Source organism: Amia ocellicauda, chromosome 3, assembly GCF_036373705.1.
Source record: "Amia ocellicauda isolate fAmiCal2 chromosome 3, fAmiCal2.hap1, whole genome shotgun sequence".
Classification (NCBI taxonomy): domain Eukaryota; kingdom Metazoa; phylum Chordata; class Actinopteri; order Amiiformes; family Amiidae; genus Amia; species Amia ocellicauda.
Genome location: NC_089852.1, coordinates 52,448,685 through 52,465,357, shown reverse-complemented (window position 1 = coordinate 52,465,357; position 16,673 = coordinate 52,448,685). Strand labels below are relative to the sequence as shown.

Sequence of the window (16,673 nt, the reverse complement as noted above, 5' to 3'; positions counted from 1 at the left end):
ACTTCATAAAAAATTTCAGATCTTGAAACAGATTATTCCTTATCAATATCCTGGCAACTAATTGGTAACACAACATTTGCTGATAATATTTCGTCTCACTTAAAGGATCTGAATGTTATAGATATCGAAAGCAGTAGGATATATGATCCTGTGCTTGGCACCGTCTGAGCAGAGCACTTTGCTTCACTCAGAAATGGCATTTCCTGACATAAGTTTAACTATAATGACCGCTCGTGTCCACGGCACAGACTGTTCATTAAAACATTGTATCTGTCATACCGAGGACGAGAGATATCTACTTTCAGTGTCCATAGTATGCATAGGAAGAAGCTGTGTGTTCAGAGATGAAAAGATGAATCCCTGAGGTAGGTGAGTGAATGGGCCGAATATTAAACAACACACTGCTTGATCTGGTTCTGCACCACAATATAGACCGTATCCTACTTAATTACCCAAACTACTGCCTATTTTACTAGGCCTCGCAATTTTAATACAACCTCATTGGATTTCAATAGTTTTAAGGGCTGAGGCTGCCTTCCCAGTGTTTACAGCAGTGGTGTAGCTGCACATCTCCTATACCGTTTAATCTGCGATGTCACTTGGAGAAGCAAAACGCGGAGGTCTTGCATTTGCATTTGCTGTAAAGATAAAGCACCAGGCTCTGAGATGCAAGTACAAGAAAAAGACGCATCTGTCACTGAAGTACACCGAGAGCCGTGGGTGTCAATGTTTTAGGGGAAATAAAACAGACAATTTCCAGTGTCATCCAACTAAAATTATACATTTTCATTTTCAAAGGCTATTTGAAACTTTTATATTGTTTGTCTAAAAGGCTGCAAAATCGATGAAGACAAATGTGGTCAACATAGAGCAATTAATACATAAATGTTTCAATAAATACATTCTTAAATCAAATACATACATGGAAATGAATTCAATCATTTGTTTATTCCCATTTTTTTTGGCATGGATAATCCTCCGTATTGAATAACTTTGTGTGTTTAAATATATGTTATTACTAAATGTTGCATTTGTTTTTATATAAACACTGTATAAGCCAGTGGCGACACCCTACAACACTGGAGCACATTTTGTGTGCTTCCACTCTCAAGAGTGGCATTTCTATGATGGGATTAAGCAAATGAAGAATACAGTCAGTGGAGAAAGAGTTGCTACACCAATTAATGCGACAAGTCCTTACACCGGGAGTAACTGTGAAAGAAAGAGGAAGAAAGTGTGACTTCAGCGGACATTACAGAGTTAAAACTGTCTATTGATGAGTGTGTGCTCGATATTATGCTATATTTACATTACAGTAGCTGTATAGCTTTTATTCAAATAAATGTTTCCATATATTCTCACACCTTATTTTACAATATTTATTCAAGATGTAAAGGAAAAGTAATAAGACAAATATTCACAAAGAAATGCAATACATCTTTGACCCTAATGATTCTGAAACCTGAATCAGATGGGATTCATCCACATACAATAACATGAAACTAATACAAAGACACTGTGTGTGTCAAGTTAACTAAACTAAATAGTAAGTTTGATTGTTTTTCATTCTATTCAATTAAAAATAATGTAAGGAATCTATAGAATCTTTGCTTTCACTTAACAGCTCAACCTCAAAGAATACCTCATCTTTGGCAGCACCACAAAATGTATTTATTTATTTTTAATTCCACACATTACAGAAACTGACGTTCAATGAAAAAAGAGCTATCTGACACACACACAATCCCTGTATGTAATGGAAAGCAAATACTGCAAAGCCCAACTACGTTGCTGCTTCAGAGAGCTGTTCAGTAAATCCCACTGAACAAGCACTAGGAAAGAGACCTCTGTGTCTTACTGGGAAGCTATATCCCCTCGGTGTTATCAGTGAGAGTTGCATTAATCCTCTCTAAGGGGATATAGCTGTTTGCACTGTGGCCCTGCAGAGAAAAGAAGTGGAGCGCTGATGTTTCAGAGGATGGGTGTGTCTCTATTGATCTGCCCCATGTTTATACAAGATGTGGGAACTCAACCAGCTCCTTACTCAAGACACTGCAGACTCACCTGGTACTTGCACAGCCACAGGAGGGCACCATTGTGCTACTAGCCAACCCTGGTAACCCCACCAATCCCTGGCAGTGCTAAACAATTTGTATTTTGGGAAATCCCAGGTCCCAGTTAGTTATAATATTGTGAAGATTCAAAGACTGTGCAGGAGTGTTTATAGTGAGCCCATCCATCCTGGGAGAGACTAGGCTGCCTTAAGGCCAGCCAAAGAGTCCACAACAATGACAGTCAACGAAAAGCAAAGACTGGTTTCAACAGGATTTTTATGCTGGCAGCTTCTCACAGCCAACACAGGCTGTGAATGCAAAGAACAATATGTTCCCTGCTTCCAGCTCCATATTTCGGGAACTACATTGCCACTGATGTTACTTCCAAGCAACTCCAGGTCATTTGGTTTCATTTGCATGTAAGCCATTTGAAAGGAGAGGCATCACAAAACTGCTTGCACCTTGATTTTCATGAGCTGCTGAATACACGTTAAGCCAGATTTATGCTTCTACATCTGGAGACATTCACATAGCTGTCTGCCAACATATTTACACGTAACGTTGACACGTACATATGTGGCAGTGTCGCATTTACCACATTCCAATCTACAGAAAACAAAACTCGTTTTCTATGGTGCCCCTAGGATTGTATCGATGTAAATCAACACACTGTTAATAGTATGTTACAGAAACTACATACACACACATACAGATTGCCATATTGTATCCTGTATGTGCAGATCTATATTGTCTTGCTATAGTTGGCTAGACTTAACATGCTTTTTGTGCAACTTTTGCAATTCAAAAGTAAATATCTCTGTGTATGTGAATTTCTCCTGCATATCCGTTCTTATATGTTACTAAATATTTGAATTAAATACATATATGTCATTTCAGCTGTGAACTCCTCAAAATTAATAAGATATAAATACTGTCTTCTCCAACAGCAGGTCCTGCAATTTATGTGGTAGGATATACTGAATATAATATAGACACCAATATGGGCTTTATAATGAATTTAGTAATTTCAGTAAGATTTATACATGTTGATTGGTGAAACACTATTTTCTACACATCATATATTCATTATTATCATTATTTATTGCATTAGATTTGCACCTGATATAGCTCTTGTCTGTCTGTCCTGATTGGCTCAGCAAGTTTCTAACTTTCCTTTGGAATGCAACGTTGATCATGTTGCAAACCCAGGTCTCTGGATCAATGCCTTGATCAGTCACCTGTTTGATCATGATGCTAATTCTTTTGTATTAGGTGCAGGGCTGGGGACAGGTTGACTGGTGCCAATTATGCCAATGGAGTGGTGATGTTTGATGTGGTAGCAGTGAGTTTGATCCGACTTCTCAGATCAGCAATATTGTGGTTAAAATCGGGGGACAAAGCACACAAGGCAGTCCACGGTAGAGCAACATGAACCACTGTGCTGCTCGTCTGCCACAGATACCAAAGGCACATTTGAATGCTTGACAATAAATTAATCTGGTGAATAGAATATTAAATAAGTAAATAAACAAATGATAATAATAAATGTCTTTGCTCAGATGGCAAGTTGGGCTTTATAGTCTAAACAGCAATCAGGGCCGTTTTAACTGACTACGGGGCTTGGTGTAACAGGCTGCCAGGTTTCGGCAGGCTGGTGTCAGCCAGGGATTCCTCAACACACGACACACGACAGTGACTCCTGCAGTTTACCAAGCGCAAGATCGATGCAGTGGCATCAATGAGGGCGGCCTTGGCCTCTCCCACGATGATATCTCTGCCCTTTGCCCTAGTGTCTCGCTCGACAGCACAAGTCTTCAGGAGACATAGCAGCGAGTCAAAGGTATCACATTTCCCTTGCACTTTTGAACCGACCCATTGGAGATTTAATACTATGACTTCCCCTGTTCTCTGGTGTGAAATTAAACATGTACCACAAATGACTGAATGGGCTCCATGCTTTTACAGGACGCTGCGATCTTGCCAGATGTAAAAGGTGTTCCTCTTGGTGTTCCAGACACGCATATATATTTTCACCCAACAGATTGATGCATCACTAGCCAACCTGCCACTGTGCTCTGTAAACGCTGGGGAGGAGATCCAGATCTAAAAGAAGCTGTTGATAGATGACCGTGCCATGTCAATGAGTAGAGAGGTCTTAATGTGGAGAATTCATTTTTTTCTCCTCGTCTTATATGTTTTATATGAGAATTGTACTTTCTGCTTAAATGAGCTCCACCACACTTCCTTGAACCTCGCTGCCAGTTTCCTCAGAGTCCTGCTGGACAGTGCATAGGCAAAGCAAATGGATATCCATATACATACAGTATGTAAAAGCCCTAGAGATCAGACCATGCTGTTAGACTATAGGGCAATGTTCCTCATGTTCATTCATTTGACGCTTATTTTCTAAGCAATCAAAGTAGAACAACTGACCATCAAACAAGATGTGTCCATTCAGAGACCTGGCACATACATGAGGAGAACACATGACTGAGATAAACTATGCACAACTAAAAGTCATGAATGAAAAACAGTAATCTAATGAGTTAAGGAAGGACCACATGACAACAAATAAGAATTATAGATCTTTTATTGTGCATGGATCTTTTTTTGTAGATATAATGGCTATAGAGTTACAGTTTAGATACATATTTATGAGATTATACATTTTCATTACGAAGTCTGAACAAGTTTAAAGTGATATGTTTGGTTATTAATGTTTTTTGTTTTGTTTTTGGAATGTACAGTATATGAGGTAACTGCAAACATTAAAATGACATAAAAATTGATTTTATTTCTTTACCCCCCTCCCCCCAACAGCAGTTTACCTGCAAATTGAGGAATATTTCTGAATGGCACAACTTGAAATGCAACTTTACACTATCAAAAATAGGAATTTGAGTTTCACTATGACAAACAGAAGCCAGATGCAGGGCATCCTACTCATTGCAACTCATTGTATTATTTTAATTGGTTTCTTAAAGACATTTTGACAAAGGTACCTGCATTGATACTGTTTGCAAGAACAAGTAAAATGTATCCGTCGACAGCCAAACACAACACCATATCTGAGACGGCAAAACTTTAACCATTTGTTGCTCGCGATCAGTGACTCAATGCAACAAGAAAAAGAAAAACAGTGTCAAGTTCTGAGAATACAGGAAGTCTCCATATAGTAAACACAATTAAGACAGGAAACCATAGCTTCTCTTAGTTTTCCCCCTCAGGATAGAATTAACTTAGGTAAAACAGATTTATATGACCATTAACAGAAACGAACCTCGAGTGCTAAATATCATCTTTTCATATAATAAAAAAAAGTGTTTCATAAATATATTAACAAAAACTAATCGAAAAGAATATCACTAAAAATAATAGTAATAACAGGAAAAAAAAAGCAAATTAAAAATGAAAGAAATCAGAGTGCTTCGAAAAGAAAAACTAGAAAGTAATCCCGAAGTGTCTGTAATCGCATTCCATTCCAAGACATCGAGTGCCGGCTCTTTGATTTGAGCAGCCGATCAGGATGTTTAATTTCTGATCGGGTTTTTATTTGATTTTATTTCCCCTCCCCTAATTTCTCAGACTTTGGAGATGAAAGCTAATTTTTATATATATAAATATGTATATATTTATATATATATAGTTTTCCTGACAGACAAGATTGAGTGACACTACATCTCAAAAAACGCACAATACACAATTAGGGCTCGCACAACCTGGAGAAAAGTGTTCTAGTAACATCACAAACACGACATGCAGTCTGCTGCTTTTGTACAAGGTGCAAATTGTTTCTTTTCTTTTCTTTTTCCCAAGGGAGACTTCAACAAGCTTTTGTGCTGAACTCAACAGATTGAATTAAAGCAGCTACATGAGAGTTAAAATATGCAAATGTTTTCTTGATATTTTTTTTCTCTTTTTTTCATTTAAAGACACCAGCACTAACTCCTGATAATACAGGTCCATTTTTCTTACAAAAATATATCAAATGTTACTTTCACAGTCATTTTTGTAACCTCTCACATTCTATACCCCAAAAGTTTGAAAGTGCTAAATGAGTGTTATACAATACTTAGAATCTGTATCAGGATGTGTATTAGGTATTTATTATTCATTTTTTTGCAGCACACTTAATGGGTTTTCTGCTTTTCGTCTGGAAAATATGAAACCCAATTCTGGCACTTCAGAATCAAACATCTGGACGAGAGGTTGATCTTCTGCTGCGGCCCTTAGAAGGCATGCTTTTCTGCTCGCTTCAGGTGCTTACTGGCATTGAAGGGGGTTTAAAAAAAAAAAAAAAAAAAAAAAAAAAAATCATAGCAGATAAATTAAAAACAAAACCACCTGCTTTTTCTTTTCCTTGGAACCAATCAACTAGAACTGTGCTATTCATTCGTTCACTCAACAACAAATTAAAAAATAAAATAAAATTAAGTGTGGCTGATTAAGTTTGACTCCAGAAAGCAGCTTCTGATTTCTGGGTCTGGCATTTTGAAAGCTACTAAAAAGAATAATAAAACAAAAAGAAATGTCCCACTTCCATTCCTGCCAGGTGCATTATGGGAAATGCAGGCACTCTTTTCACACGATAACAGTGGGAGAGAAAAAAAATACAAAAATAAATTAAAAGAGTGGGTCTTGCGGCTGTTGATGTTGTGGTGAAAAGCTAATTGAACAGAAATCAGATCACAGTACACTACTGTTAGAGTCGGGCGTGGGAGCAGGGAAAAGGGGGATGGGGGCATTACAAGTTGAAGTAATTTGTCTCGTCTTTCTTTTCATTGATCCCTCCTCCCTCCCCCTGGTAGTGACGACTTCATTTGATCACAAAGTACTGGATGACGAAGGCAATCAGGATGGAGATGATGGCGAACAGCACGAGGATGACGGCGGCGCACTGCTCGTCGCTCAGTGTGCGCTTGGTGCGCGTCGCGTCCGCGCTGCTCTTGGCGCCGCTGGAAGGCAGTTCGTTCCTCAGCGAGGAGAAGGAGACGGTGGCACTGTAGGGGCCGGTGAGGTCCTGCGACCCGCCGGGGATTTGGCACTGGCGAATGGCACACGCCCGGAAACGATATTCACAGTTCAGCTGGAGCCCAGAGACGTGGAATGATGTGGCCGATCCCCTGAAGATCTGAAAGACAAACGGGCAAAGAAGAAATGAAGAAGCAACCGGGCCTGTTCATCGAAGTTCCAGAATCAAGCAGTGAACCAACTGTTAGAGTGGTATTAAATTAATATAGAAAATACATTTTCCACTTTGGTATCATGATTTAATGAACACAGGTTACTTCCGACCGGGTGCATCCCCAGGGGCAGAGTCCAAGAGGCAAAGTAAGGACCTGTGGGAGGAATGGTATTTGTTTTTTATAGTAGCCTGAGCAAGTGGTTAATAATGGGAGAGCATTATTATTATTTATTAGTATTAAAATTCTTAGTAGACACCCTTATCCAGGGCAACTTACAATTGTTACAATATATGTATCGCACTATAGACCCGACTGGTGGTAAACAGGTGCAAGATGAATGTGAGACTCGGGGTTATCTTCCTCCCACACTTTAATTTCTCTATCAGTGGAGTTTTAATCTAGACTACTCATCAGATTCTGAGTTCTCCACTCATAATTTGATTGTTTGCAGTTGTTCTAGCTAGTCAAGTAATAATAATTAAAAGCAGACACATATGGGTTTCCTGTGCTAGAAAAACAGATAACCCTCTCAAATTAGAAAAAGACATCTTGTTACTTTTGTTATTTGTGTCAAGATGGATAGTTTTTATCCTCTTATTATGAAGTTAAAAAAGCCATGCTATGTACATGTTTCATTTCACATCATCATTGTTTCTGTGAAGCTCACCCCTGGAAGCTTTCATTGAGGCACCTGTTCTATTCCCTATTTTGAATGTTGTCACTTTGGCTTACATTACATGAGCCAAGGGCCTGAGCATGCCTGGATTCAGTAAACACACTGTCGAGACAATGGGAATCACTGGTTTTCCGCATTAATGTTGATTATAGGAAGTGTAATCACTGGATGAAGATAGGAGCTGGAGTGTGAACACTGACCTGGAGCTCCTATTAGGCAAGACAAAGTACTTTCAGGGAAGCCAGCTGTGGTCAGGTGTCTGAAGCCAGGATCCCAAGACCAAGACCAGGCTTTAAAGTGCAAAGCAGTGTGGAGCAGTGATGAGAGCTCTGGAGTGGAGGGTTGTGAGTTCAGTCCCAGGGGTCACTGATGTTGTACCTTTGAACAAGGCACTGTACCCAGATTGCTCCAGTAAACACACAGCTGTATAGATAGCTAATTGTATGTAAAACAACTTTATAAATTTTAACAATTGTAAGTTGTCCTGGACAAGTGCATCTGCTAAGAAATACAATATCACATATAAAAATTCAAACACTTATACTGTATAGGTGCTTTCAGTTTAGTGTTGGAGTATTGACCCATGTGCATATACGTGACACAAGGACAGCAGAATTAATTGCAATGACTAAAACTTGAAAGTTTCTAAACACCATCTTAACCAGGAGAATGCAAGCTTTAAAAATATGTATAAAACCCTGTTCTCTCTGAACCCATCAGTGAGATCCAGATCAGTCATCCCTTGCCTCCAGCACTCTCAATGGCTGGATAGACATCTATGATTGCAATGCGATTTGTAGATAGAAACAGGGAATTCTACACTTTCTGTTGATCTCCGTATGATGGGGGTTTCACCAACAGTGAGTGGGTGAAAATGTACAATACCTTGATGGATTTTCTGCATTGTTTCAAGTAAATTAACCCCATGGGGTGGAATACAGTTTACAAACTGCTCAGTGTTAATATTGGTACAATATTCTTTCCTGAGAAAAGAAAACTTTGGTTTTAGATTTGTGCTCCTATGGCAGAGAGATTGAATGTCTACAGGTGCAATCTAGAAAGGGCAGTTATCAGGTTAGGGAAGGTGGACAGGAGATGCTGTAATTAAAATAAAAATAATACCCATTGGCTGATTGTTTCAGAAAGTTGCATGGCCTCAAGTCTTAGAGAGCTAACCAGAAGCTTTCGCAGGGGCTAAACAAACCGACGCAGCACAGTGGGCGACTCCACCAGCCCAGTGCACCTTTACCAGGGAAACGGACATCAAGACACACAAACCAAGGCAAATTAGCCCATTGAGAAGAACCTGAGCGAGTATAACCGGGTGTCCATCTACAGTGGCACAATACAAACAAACATTGAGAGCTCTGAATAGTCAAAGAAATCGCTATTGGTTGTGAATCAACAGACAGAGCACAATGGCGTGTTTGATGGAAATAAACTATTTCAGTCTAGAGTCAAAACAGGGCTGTAGCTGTAGCAACATAGTGGGGCAAGACAAGGCAAATGTTTCACAGTGCTGCAGTTTTAAAGACAGCCAATAATGCCCAGCCTGCAGCTGACAGAAAAAATCATGCAACCTGCTGTAAGATCAAAAATATATAATTAGCAGAAGAATGATCTGAAACAGGACTTCCTCCTGTTTGTGTGTTAAAGTTTCTTACTTTATTCTTTTAACCAATATATTTATTTTATAGGTGGAAAATGTATGGCAAGTTTCTACAACAGATTTGCCACCTAGAAAATAAATCTACAGTTTACAGATTAATATACATTTAAAATACATCCTATATACATACATGAAAAGTATAAGGCTCAGATTTGTACCATATACAGTACTGTGCAAAAATTTTAGGCAGGTGTGAAAAAATGCTGTAAGGTAAGAATGCTTTCAAAAATAGACATGGTAATAGATTATATTTATCAATTAACTAAATGCAATGTGAGTGAACAGAAGAAAAATCTACATCAAATCAATATTTGGTGTGACCACCCTTTGCCTTCAAAACAGCATCAATTCTTCTAGGTACACTTGCACAAAGTTAGGGATTTTGTAGGCATATAGTCAGGTGTATGATTAAACAATTATACCAGACAGGTGCTAATGATCATCAATTCAATATGTAGGTTGAAACACAATCAAACTGAAACAGAAACAGCTGTGTAGGAGGAATAAAACTGGGTGAGGAACAGCCAAATTCAGCTAACAAGGTGAGTTTGCTGAAGACAGTTTACTGTCAAAAATCATACACCATGGTAAGACTGAGCACAGCAACAAGACACAAGGTAGTTATACTGCATCAGCAAGGTCTCTCCCAGGCAGAAATTTCAAGGCAGACAGGGGTTTCCAGATGAGCTGTCCAAGCTCTATTGAAGAAGCACAAAGAAATGGGTAACGTTGAGGACCGTAGACGCAGTGGTCAGCCAAGGAAACTTACTGCAGCAGATGAAAGACACATGATGCTTACTTCCCTTTGCAATCGAAAGATGTCCAGCAGTGCCATCAGCTCAGAAATGGCAAAAAACTGTGGGACCCTGGTAAACCCATCTACAGAGAAGTCTGGTCAGAAGTGGCCTTCATGGAAGACTTGTGGACAAAAAGCCATACCTCCGACGTGGCAACAAGGCCAAGCGACTCAACTATGCACGAAAACACAGGAACTGGGGTGCAGAAAAATGGCAGCAGGTGCTCTGGACTGATGAGTCAAAATTTGAAATATTTGGCTGTAGCAGAAGGCAGTTTGTTCGCTGCATTTCTGCAAATGGACTTGGGGATTTGGTCAGAATTAATGGTCTCCTCAATGATGATAAGTACAGGCAGATACTTATCCATCATGCAATACCATCAGGGAGGCATCTGATTGGCCCCAAATTTATTCTGCAGCATGACAACAAATCCCAAACATACAGCGACAGTTATTAAGAACCATCTTCAGCGTAAAGAAGCCCTGATCTCAACATCATCGAGTCTGTCTGGGATTACATGAAGAGAGAGAAGCAACCGAGGCTGCCTAAATCCACAGAAGAACTGTGGTTAGTTCCCCAAGATGTTTGGGCCAACCTACCTGCCGAGTTCCTTCAAAAATTGAGTGCAAGTGTACCTAGAATAATTGATGCTGTTTTGAAGGCAAAAAAACTGGTGAAATGTAAAGTCCTGGCCTGTTGGTGGCAGTTGTAATCCACTAATGCATGAGCAGACCTGGTGTCGGGAGAGGGAATGTAATCTGTAACAGTGGAGAGTGTCTCCAATAAACAGTTCGTCCCAGGCCTGGATCCAAGACAGCAGCTCTCTGCATTTACAAGCGAGGGGGGCTGGAGTCTAAAGAAAATTGGGGTTTTGCATTTGATTTTTTTTTACTTTGAAAACACCCAACAGAACACAATATAATGCCAGCCTGTTTAGGGATCTTTATTGTCAGGGTTTGTTCGGTTTCACAAGAACCTGCTTTTAATAGTTATTTTATTACGAGCAAGGAAGTGTTTGATCATCGAATGCTGCTGCACTCCCTGCAAGTGTGTAAGCATTGCACAAGGCTTTAAATAGCCTGTTTAGATGCTATTCGCCAAGCATGAACAGAAGTGTTGTGGGCACTCATTTAAGCAGGCTTCCCTCGACTTTCCAAACCACTGTGTTCCCTGTGCCTTCAATAACACATTATTCCCTTAGCATCAGCATCACTCATAACTATACATAAGAACACAAGAAGATAAAGTTTACAAACAACAATATACCACAATTAAGAGCAAAAGCAACCTCTTGGGTGGAAATCAAGACTCCACATGCAGATGTGTTGTGCCACCCCTGTCATGTGAGGCACCCTGCACGCCTAGTCATTTGGCATTCTTCTTGTTTTGCTTGGAGTGCTTGATGTTCAAAATATGTCAAATTAATATATAGACTGTTTACTGGTTAATGTCCCTGGCAGAATGAAACAAATATTGCTTCCCTTATTGGATTAAGACTTTGAAATCAATGTAATTACTGGTATAGTTAATTCCAAGTACTCCACCCTTTGCCATTAGGAAGAGAAGTGTTTAGGAGTTACCCAACTGTTGTGTTTTTACTTTCAGAAAGACTGCGCTGTTTCTCGGTAACAAAAAAAAAAAAAGGGTCAAGCAGTTGAATTAGGGGACAAAAACCAAGAGACAGTGTTTAAGTCACCAACAACTTACTAAATTTAGAAGCATGTGGCCACTTCAGTATCAGGTTTGCAGAATGATTGCCTTCCTGGATGAACTCATCCAGGAAGATTTCATTTGTGAACACTGTCAGTATGTTGAAATCCTAGAGATCAAGGTCTGTGATCTTGAGGCCCAGCTTTTCGATCTGCGCTGTATTAGTGATATGGAAGAATTAGTCAATCAGCCCATGAGAGAGATGGTGTGCAGCCAAAAACTAGGAGAGTTGAGACCTTAGAGCAGGAAAGTGTAGAGAACTGCTGGGTTACGTAGGTCGTAACCGCAGAAAAGGGCACGCACAAACCTTAGAGACATCCCAAGAGCTAGAAATACCTAACAGGTTCCAGCTGCTGGAGATGGACAGTGATGGATCAGAGGGTGATGGGAGGCCAAATGAGCACCAGAGCACCACGTTGCCCACTGCCCCCCAGCACAGGGAGGTAGTTATAGTAGGAGACTCGATTCTTAGAGGTGTAGATCACACAGTGTGTTCTAGTGATAAGGAGACCTGCATGGTATCTTGCCTGCCTGGTGCTCAGGTTGCAGATCTCCCTAAACTAGTAGACGGGCTACTGGCCAAAGCCGGGGGGAGTCCACTGGTCATGGTCCACATTGGAACCAATGACATAAGAAAAGGAAGGGCAGAGGTTCTGCAAGACAAATTTTAAGAGTTAGGAAAGAAACTAAAGAGCAGAACCTCCACGGTAGTTTTCTCTGAAATACTTCACCACGTGCATGGCCAGGGAGACAGGCAGAGATTAGAAAGTTTAACATGTGATTGAAATCTTGGTGTAGGGAAGAGGGTTTTAGATTTATGGAGCATTGGTCTTCTTGGATAGATGGGACCTGTACTAACCGGTCTGTACAACCGGACGGCAGGGAGCTCTGACAATGGGAGATATTCCACTAAGGAAAGAAAAACAAAGGCCACTTCAGAACAGTCCAATGTTTTGTTCTTATCCATTCTTGGGTGCTTTCAGCTGTGTGTTTTGGGTCATTATCCTGTTGGAGGACCCATGACCTACAACTGAGACAGAGCTTTCTGACACTGAGCAGTACGTTTCACTCCATAATGCCTTGATAGTCTTGAGATTTCATTGTGCCCTGCACAGATTCAAAGCAAAGCAGCCCCAAAACATAACCGAGCCTCCTCCATGTTTCACTGTAGGTATGGTGTTCTTTTCTTTGAATGCTTCATTTTTTCGTCTGCGAACATAGAGCTGATGTGACTTGCCAAGAAGCTCCAATTCTGACTCATCTGTCCAAAGGACATTCTCCCAGAAGGATTGTGGCTTGTCAATATGCATTTTAGCAAATTCCAGTCTGGCTTTTTTATGTTTTTCTTTCAAAAGTGGAGTCCTCCTGGGTCTTCTTCCATGACGTACCTTCACCTTGGAGTTCAGCTTGTATCTCTTTGGCAGTTATCCTTGGTCCTTTTTCTGCCATTCACACTATCCTTCTGTTCAATCTGGGGTCGATTTTCCTCTTGCAACCAGGGAGGTTAGCTACAGTTCCATGGAACTTGAACTTCTTAATATTTGCAGCTGTTGCCACAGGAACATCAAGCTGCTTGGAGATGGTCTTGTAGCCTTTACCTTTACCATGCTTGTCTAATATTTTCTTTCTGATCTCCTCAGCTTACTCTCTCCTTTGCTTTATCTGGTCCATGTTCAGTGTGGTGCACACAATGACACCAAACGGCACAGTGACTACTTTCCTCCATTTAAATAGGCTGAATGACTGATTGCAAAACTGGAGACATGTGTGATACTAATTAAAGAAACGAATTAGTTTGGAAAATCACTATAATCCAATTATTTTTTATCTTTTCTAAGGGGTACCAACAAATGTGTCCAGGCCATTTTAGAATATCTTTGTAGAATGAGCAATAATTCATCGCTTTTCATAGCTTCTTTGCTTTATTCTATGACATACCAAAGACAAAGACAAGTAACAAAACAATCTTTGTGGGTTAAACTTTTGAATAAAATATCCAGAGGATTATCAGCAGGAGTGTGTTACAGACCACCCAATTCAGATATTCAGAAAGATACTGCGCTGTACAGTGTAATCAGGACTGCATGTAGCAAGGATGTGGCTGTTATAATGGGGGGTTTCAACTTCCCAAACATAGACTGGGAAAGCCCAGTTGGGAGAAGCAGAAATAGAAATGGTTAAGATGGTAAATGACTGCTTTCTAACTCAATTTGTCAGGGAACCAACCAGAGAGAGCACATGCATTGACTTGATCTTTTCAAATGACAAAGATAGAGTCAGAGGGACACTAGTTAGAGAACCAATGGCAAACTGTGATCACAATATGGTTAGTTTTGAGGCATACTTTCAAATAACAAGGACCAAGTCAAAAACAATGATCTACAATTTTAGAAAAGCAAAACTTGAAGGTATGAGGTGGCACTTAGAAGAATTAGACTGGAGCACACTGGATACAGATTCAGTTGAAAATGGATGGTTATTAGGGATGCACCGATACCGATACCAGTATAAGTTATCAGGCCGATACTGTGCTCATGTACTCGTACTTGTACTCATAGAAATTTTCCGATACCACTCACCGATACCACTTCCTGGCAGAGCGCATCTTTTCATCATGCACTTCATCAGCAATATGCATATTCAGTTACAAATTACACACGGTCTGTCTCTTTTGATTTAGATTGAATATTCCTTAATGTCTGCATTATCTCGTTGCAAACCCAGGTCTCTAGATCAATGTTTTGATCAGTCAGCTGTTTGATCATGATGCTAACTTTTGTATTAGTGTAGGGCACTGTAGATTTGAAAAGCATGTTTTCTGCATTGATACGCAGCTGTAAGACAGAGCCATTTCAAAGCGCTTTCGTTTTATGCTTTTTTATAACTGGTTATTTAAGTTTATATTGTGGTTATAGTGTACAAGTCTAAGATATATGCATACCGATTTATACACCAGTTTACACAGTTTATTGCTAAAAGTTAATTTTATTTTAATTTAATTTTTTTCTTGTTTATGTAGTCTTTATGCACACATTTTGATAAACTGAAGAATCGCAGGTGATCTAGCTCGTCTGCCTGTCCTCTGATGGGACAGATTTGTATTGGTGCAGGGCAGCGACAGGCTTGCTGGTGTAGCGTTTAGACTGCTGTTGCTTCAGCATCGATACAGGACTGAAGGAGCCTCTCTCCTTCAGCCAGCTGCCCCCGGGCACACGGAGTAAAGACACTGCCTGGTACTAATGCAACACAGCCCTGTTGAACAGCACGTTTTCTGCATTGATGTACGCAGCTGTAATAGACAGGCGGATCCATTTCAAAGCACTTCACGTTGTATAAAGTAAAAAGTAAAATTTGTACAATATGTACAAAATAACATTAACTAAGAAGTAAAAATAAATGCAGCATGTACAACAACAACAAACTTTAATTGAGTGACAACAAACTAAAAATATTCACCTGGTGTCATGCACATTATGTATCCATGCTGGTTCATATGTGAGCTCACAGCTGATCATACTGAGATTATTCTATTAATCAAAAAGAAACTGCCTCTCACCTTTCCAAAAAAGCCTTAGTCCTTAGAGACGGCAATAATGTATGATCACTATTTCAGTCGTTCTATTACAGTAGGCTTTGTGGTGTAGTAGTGCTATTCAGTGAGTTAGATATTTAATTGAAATGTGGAGACAGTGCCAGTGTGGAGGCTGTGTTTGTTTACACAGAAAGTTTTATGTTAATTTTTGGATGTCAGCAATAGCCTCCTGTTATACATTTTATTTAATACTCAGATATTATTTATATTTTATTTTGTATCAACCAGAGTGCATCTGACAAATAAAAACTTTCTTCAAATGCATTGCACTTTGATGATAATTGTCATTTTTATGGGAAAAATACTGCCTTATTAAGTACTTGGTATTGGTACTCGGTATTGCAAGTACCCAAATGTAAGTACTTGTACTGAAAAAAGTGGTATTGGTGCATCCCTAATGGTTATATTTGAAGAATATACTACTTGAGGCTCAGGAGAAATCTGTACCAAAACTTAGCAAATTGAGGACCAAAAAACATTGGCCAAAATGGTTTAATAGAGGTATGCTAAAAATATAAAGAGAAAGAAAATGTTGTATAGTGCACACAAAAGGGATAGAGATGAAACAAAATAAAGGGAGCGATGTAGACAGTTTAAATCTGGGGACTGTCCAAAATGATACCCAGGGAACAAGATGTTAGTATTACAGACCCTGGTGAAAAGTAAACGGCTCAACAGATTTACTCCATCACTGAACCACTGTTCTGCCTACCTCTGTTTACACAGTATGTGAAGAGCTGTTCCTAACGATCAAAGTGTTCAGTAGTACCTAAGCAGAAGAACTCCCTCCCGACTCAGGATACACATGAGCCTCTGTAGAAGGATCTAGTAATCCGTTCACTTTGAAATACCTTTCTTGTACCTCATTACCCCACTAAAACAACAGGTTTCATCAACAAATATCATACCGCTAACTTCCAATTCCTAATTCTCCAAAAAATGGAATCTAGTCTTTTGGCTTTAGTCTGACAATGTGCATGGTGATTATC

General features: G+C 39.7%; 1 protein-coding gene across 2 annotated transcripts in view; it reads right to left on the bottom strand.

Annotated features, from left to right (window-relative positions):
- Nucleotides 1-4,626: 4,626 nt before the first annotated feature.
- Nucleotides 4,627-16,673, bottom strand: part of fndc3a (fibronectin type III domain containing 3A) — a 133,992-nt gene continuing 121,945 nt past the window's right edge. For both annotated transcript variants that reach the window (XM_066699917.1, XM_066699916.1), the window contains exon 26: nt 4,627-7,185. In XM_066699917.1, the coding sequence (XP_066556014.1) occupies nt 6,871-7,185 (315 nt within the window). In that variant the 3' untranslated portion in view covers nt 4,627-6,870. The remainder of the gene's footprint in view (nt 7,186-16,673) is intronic.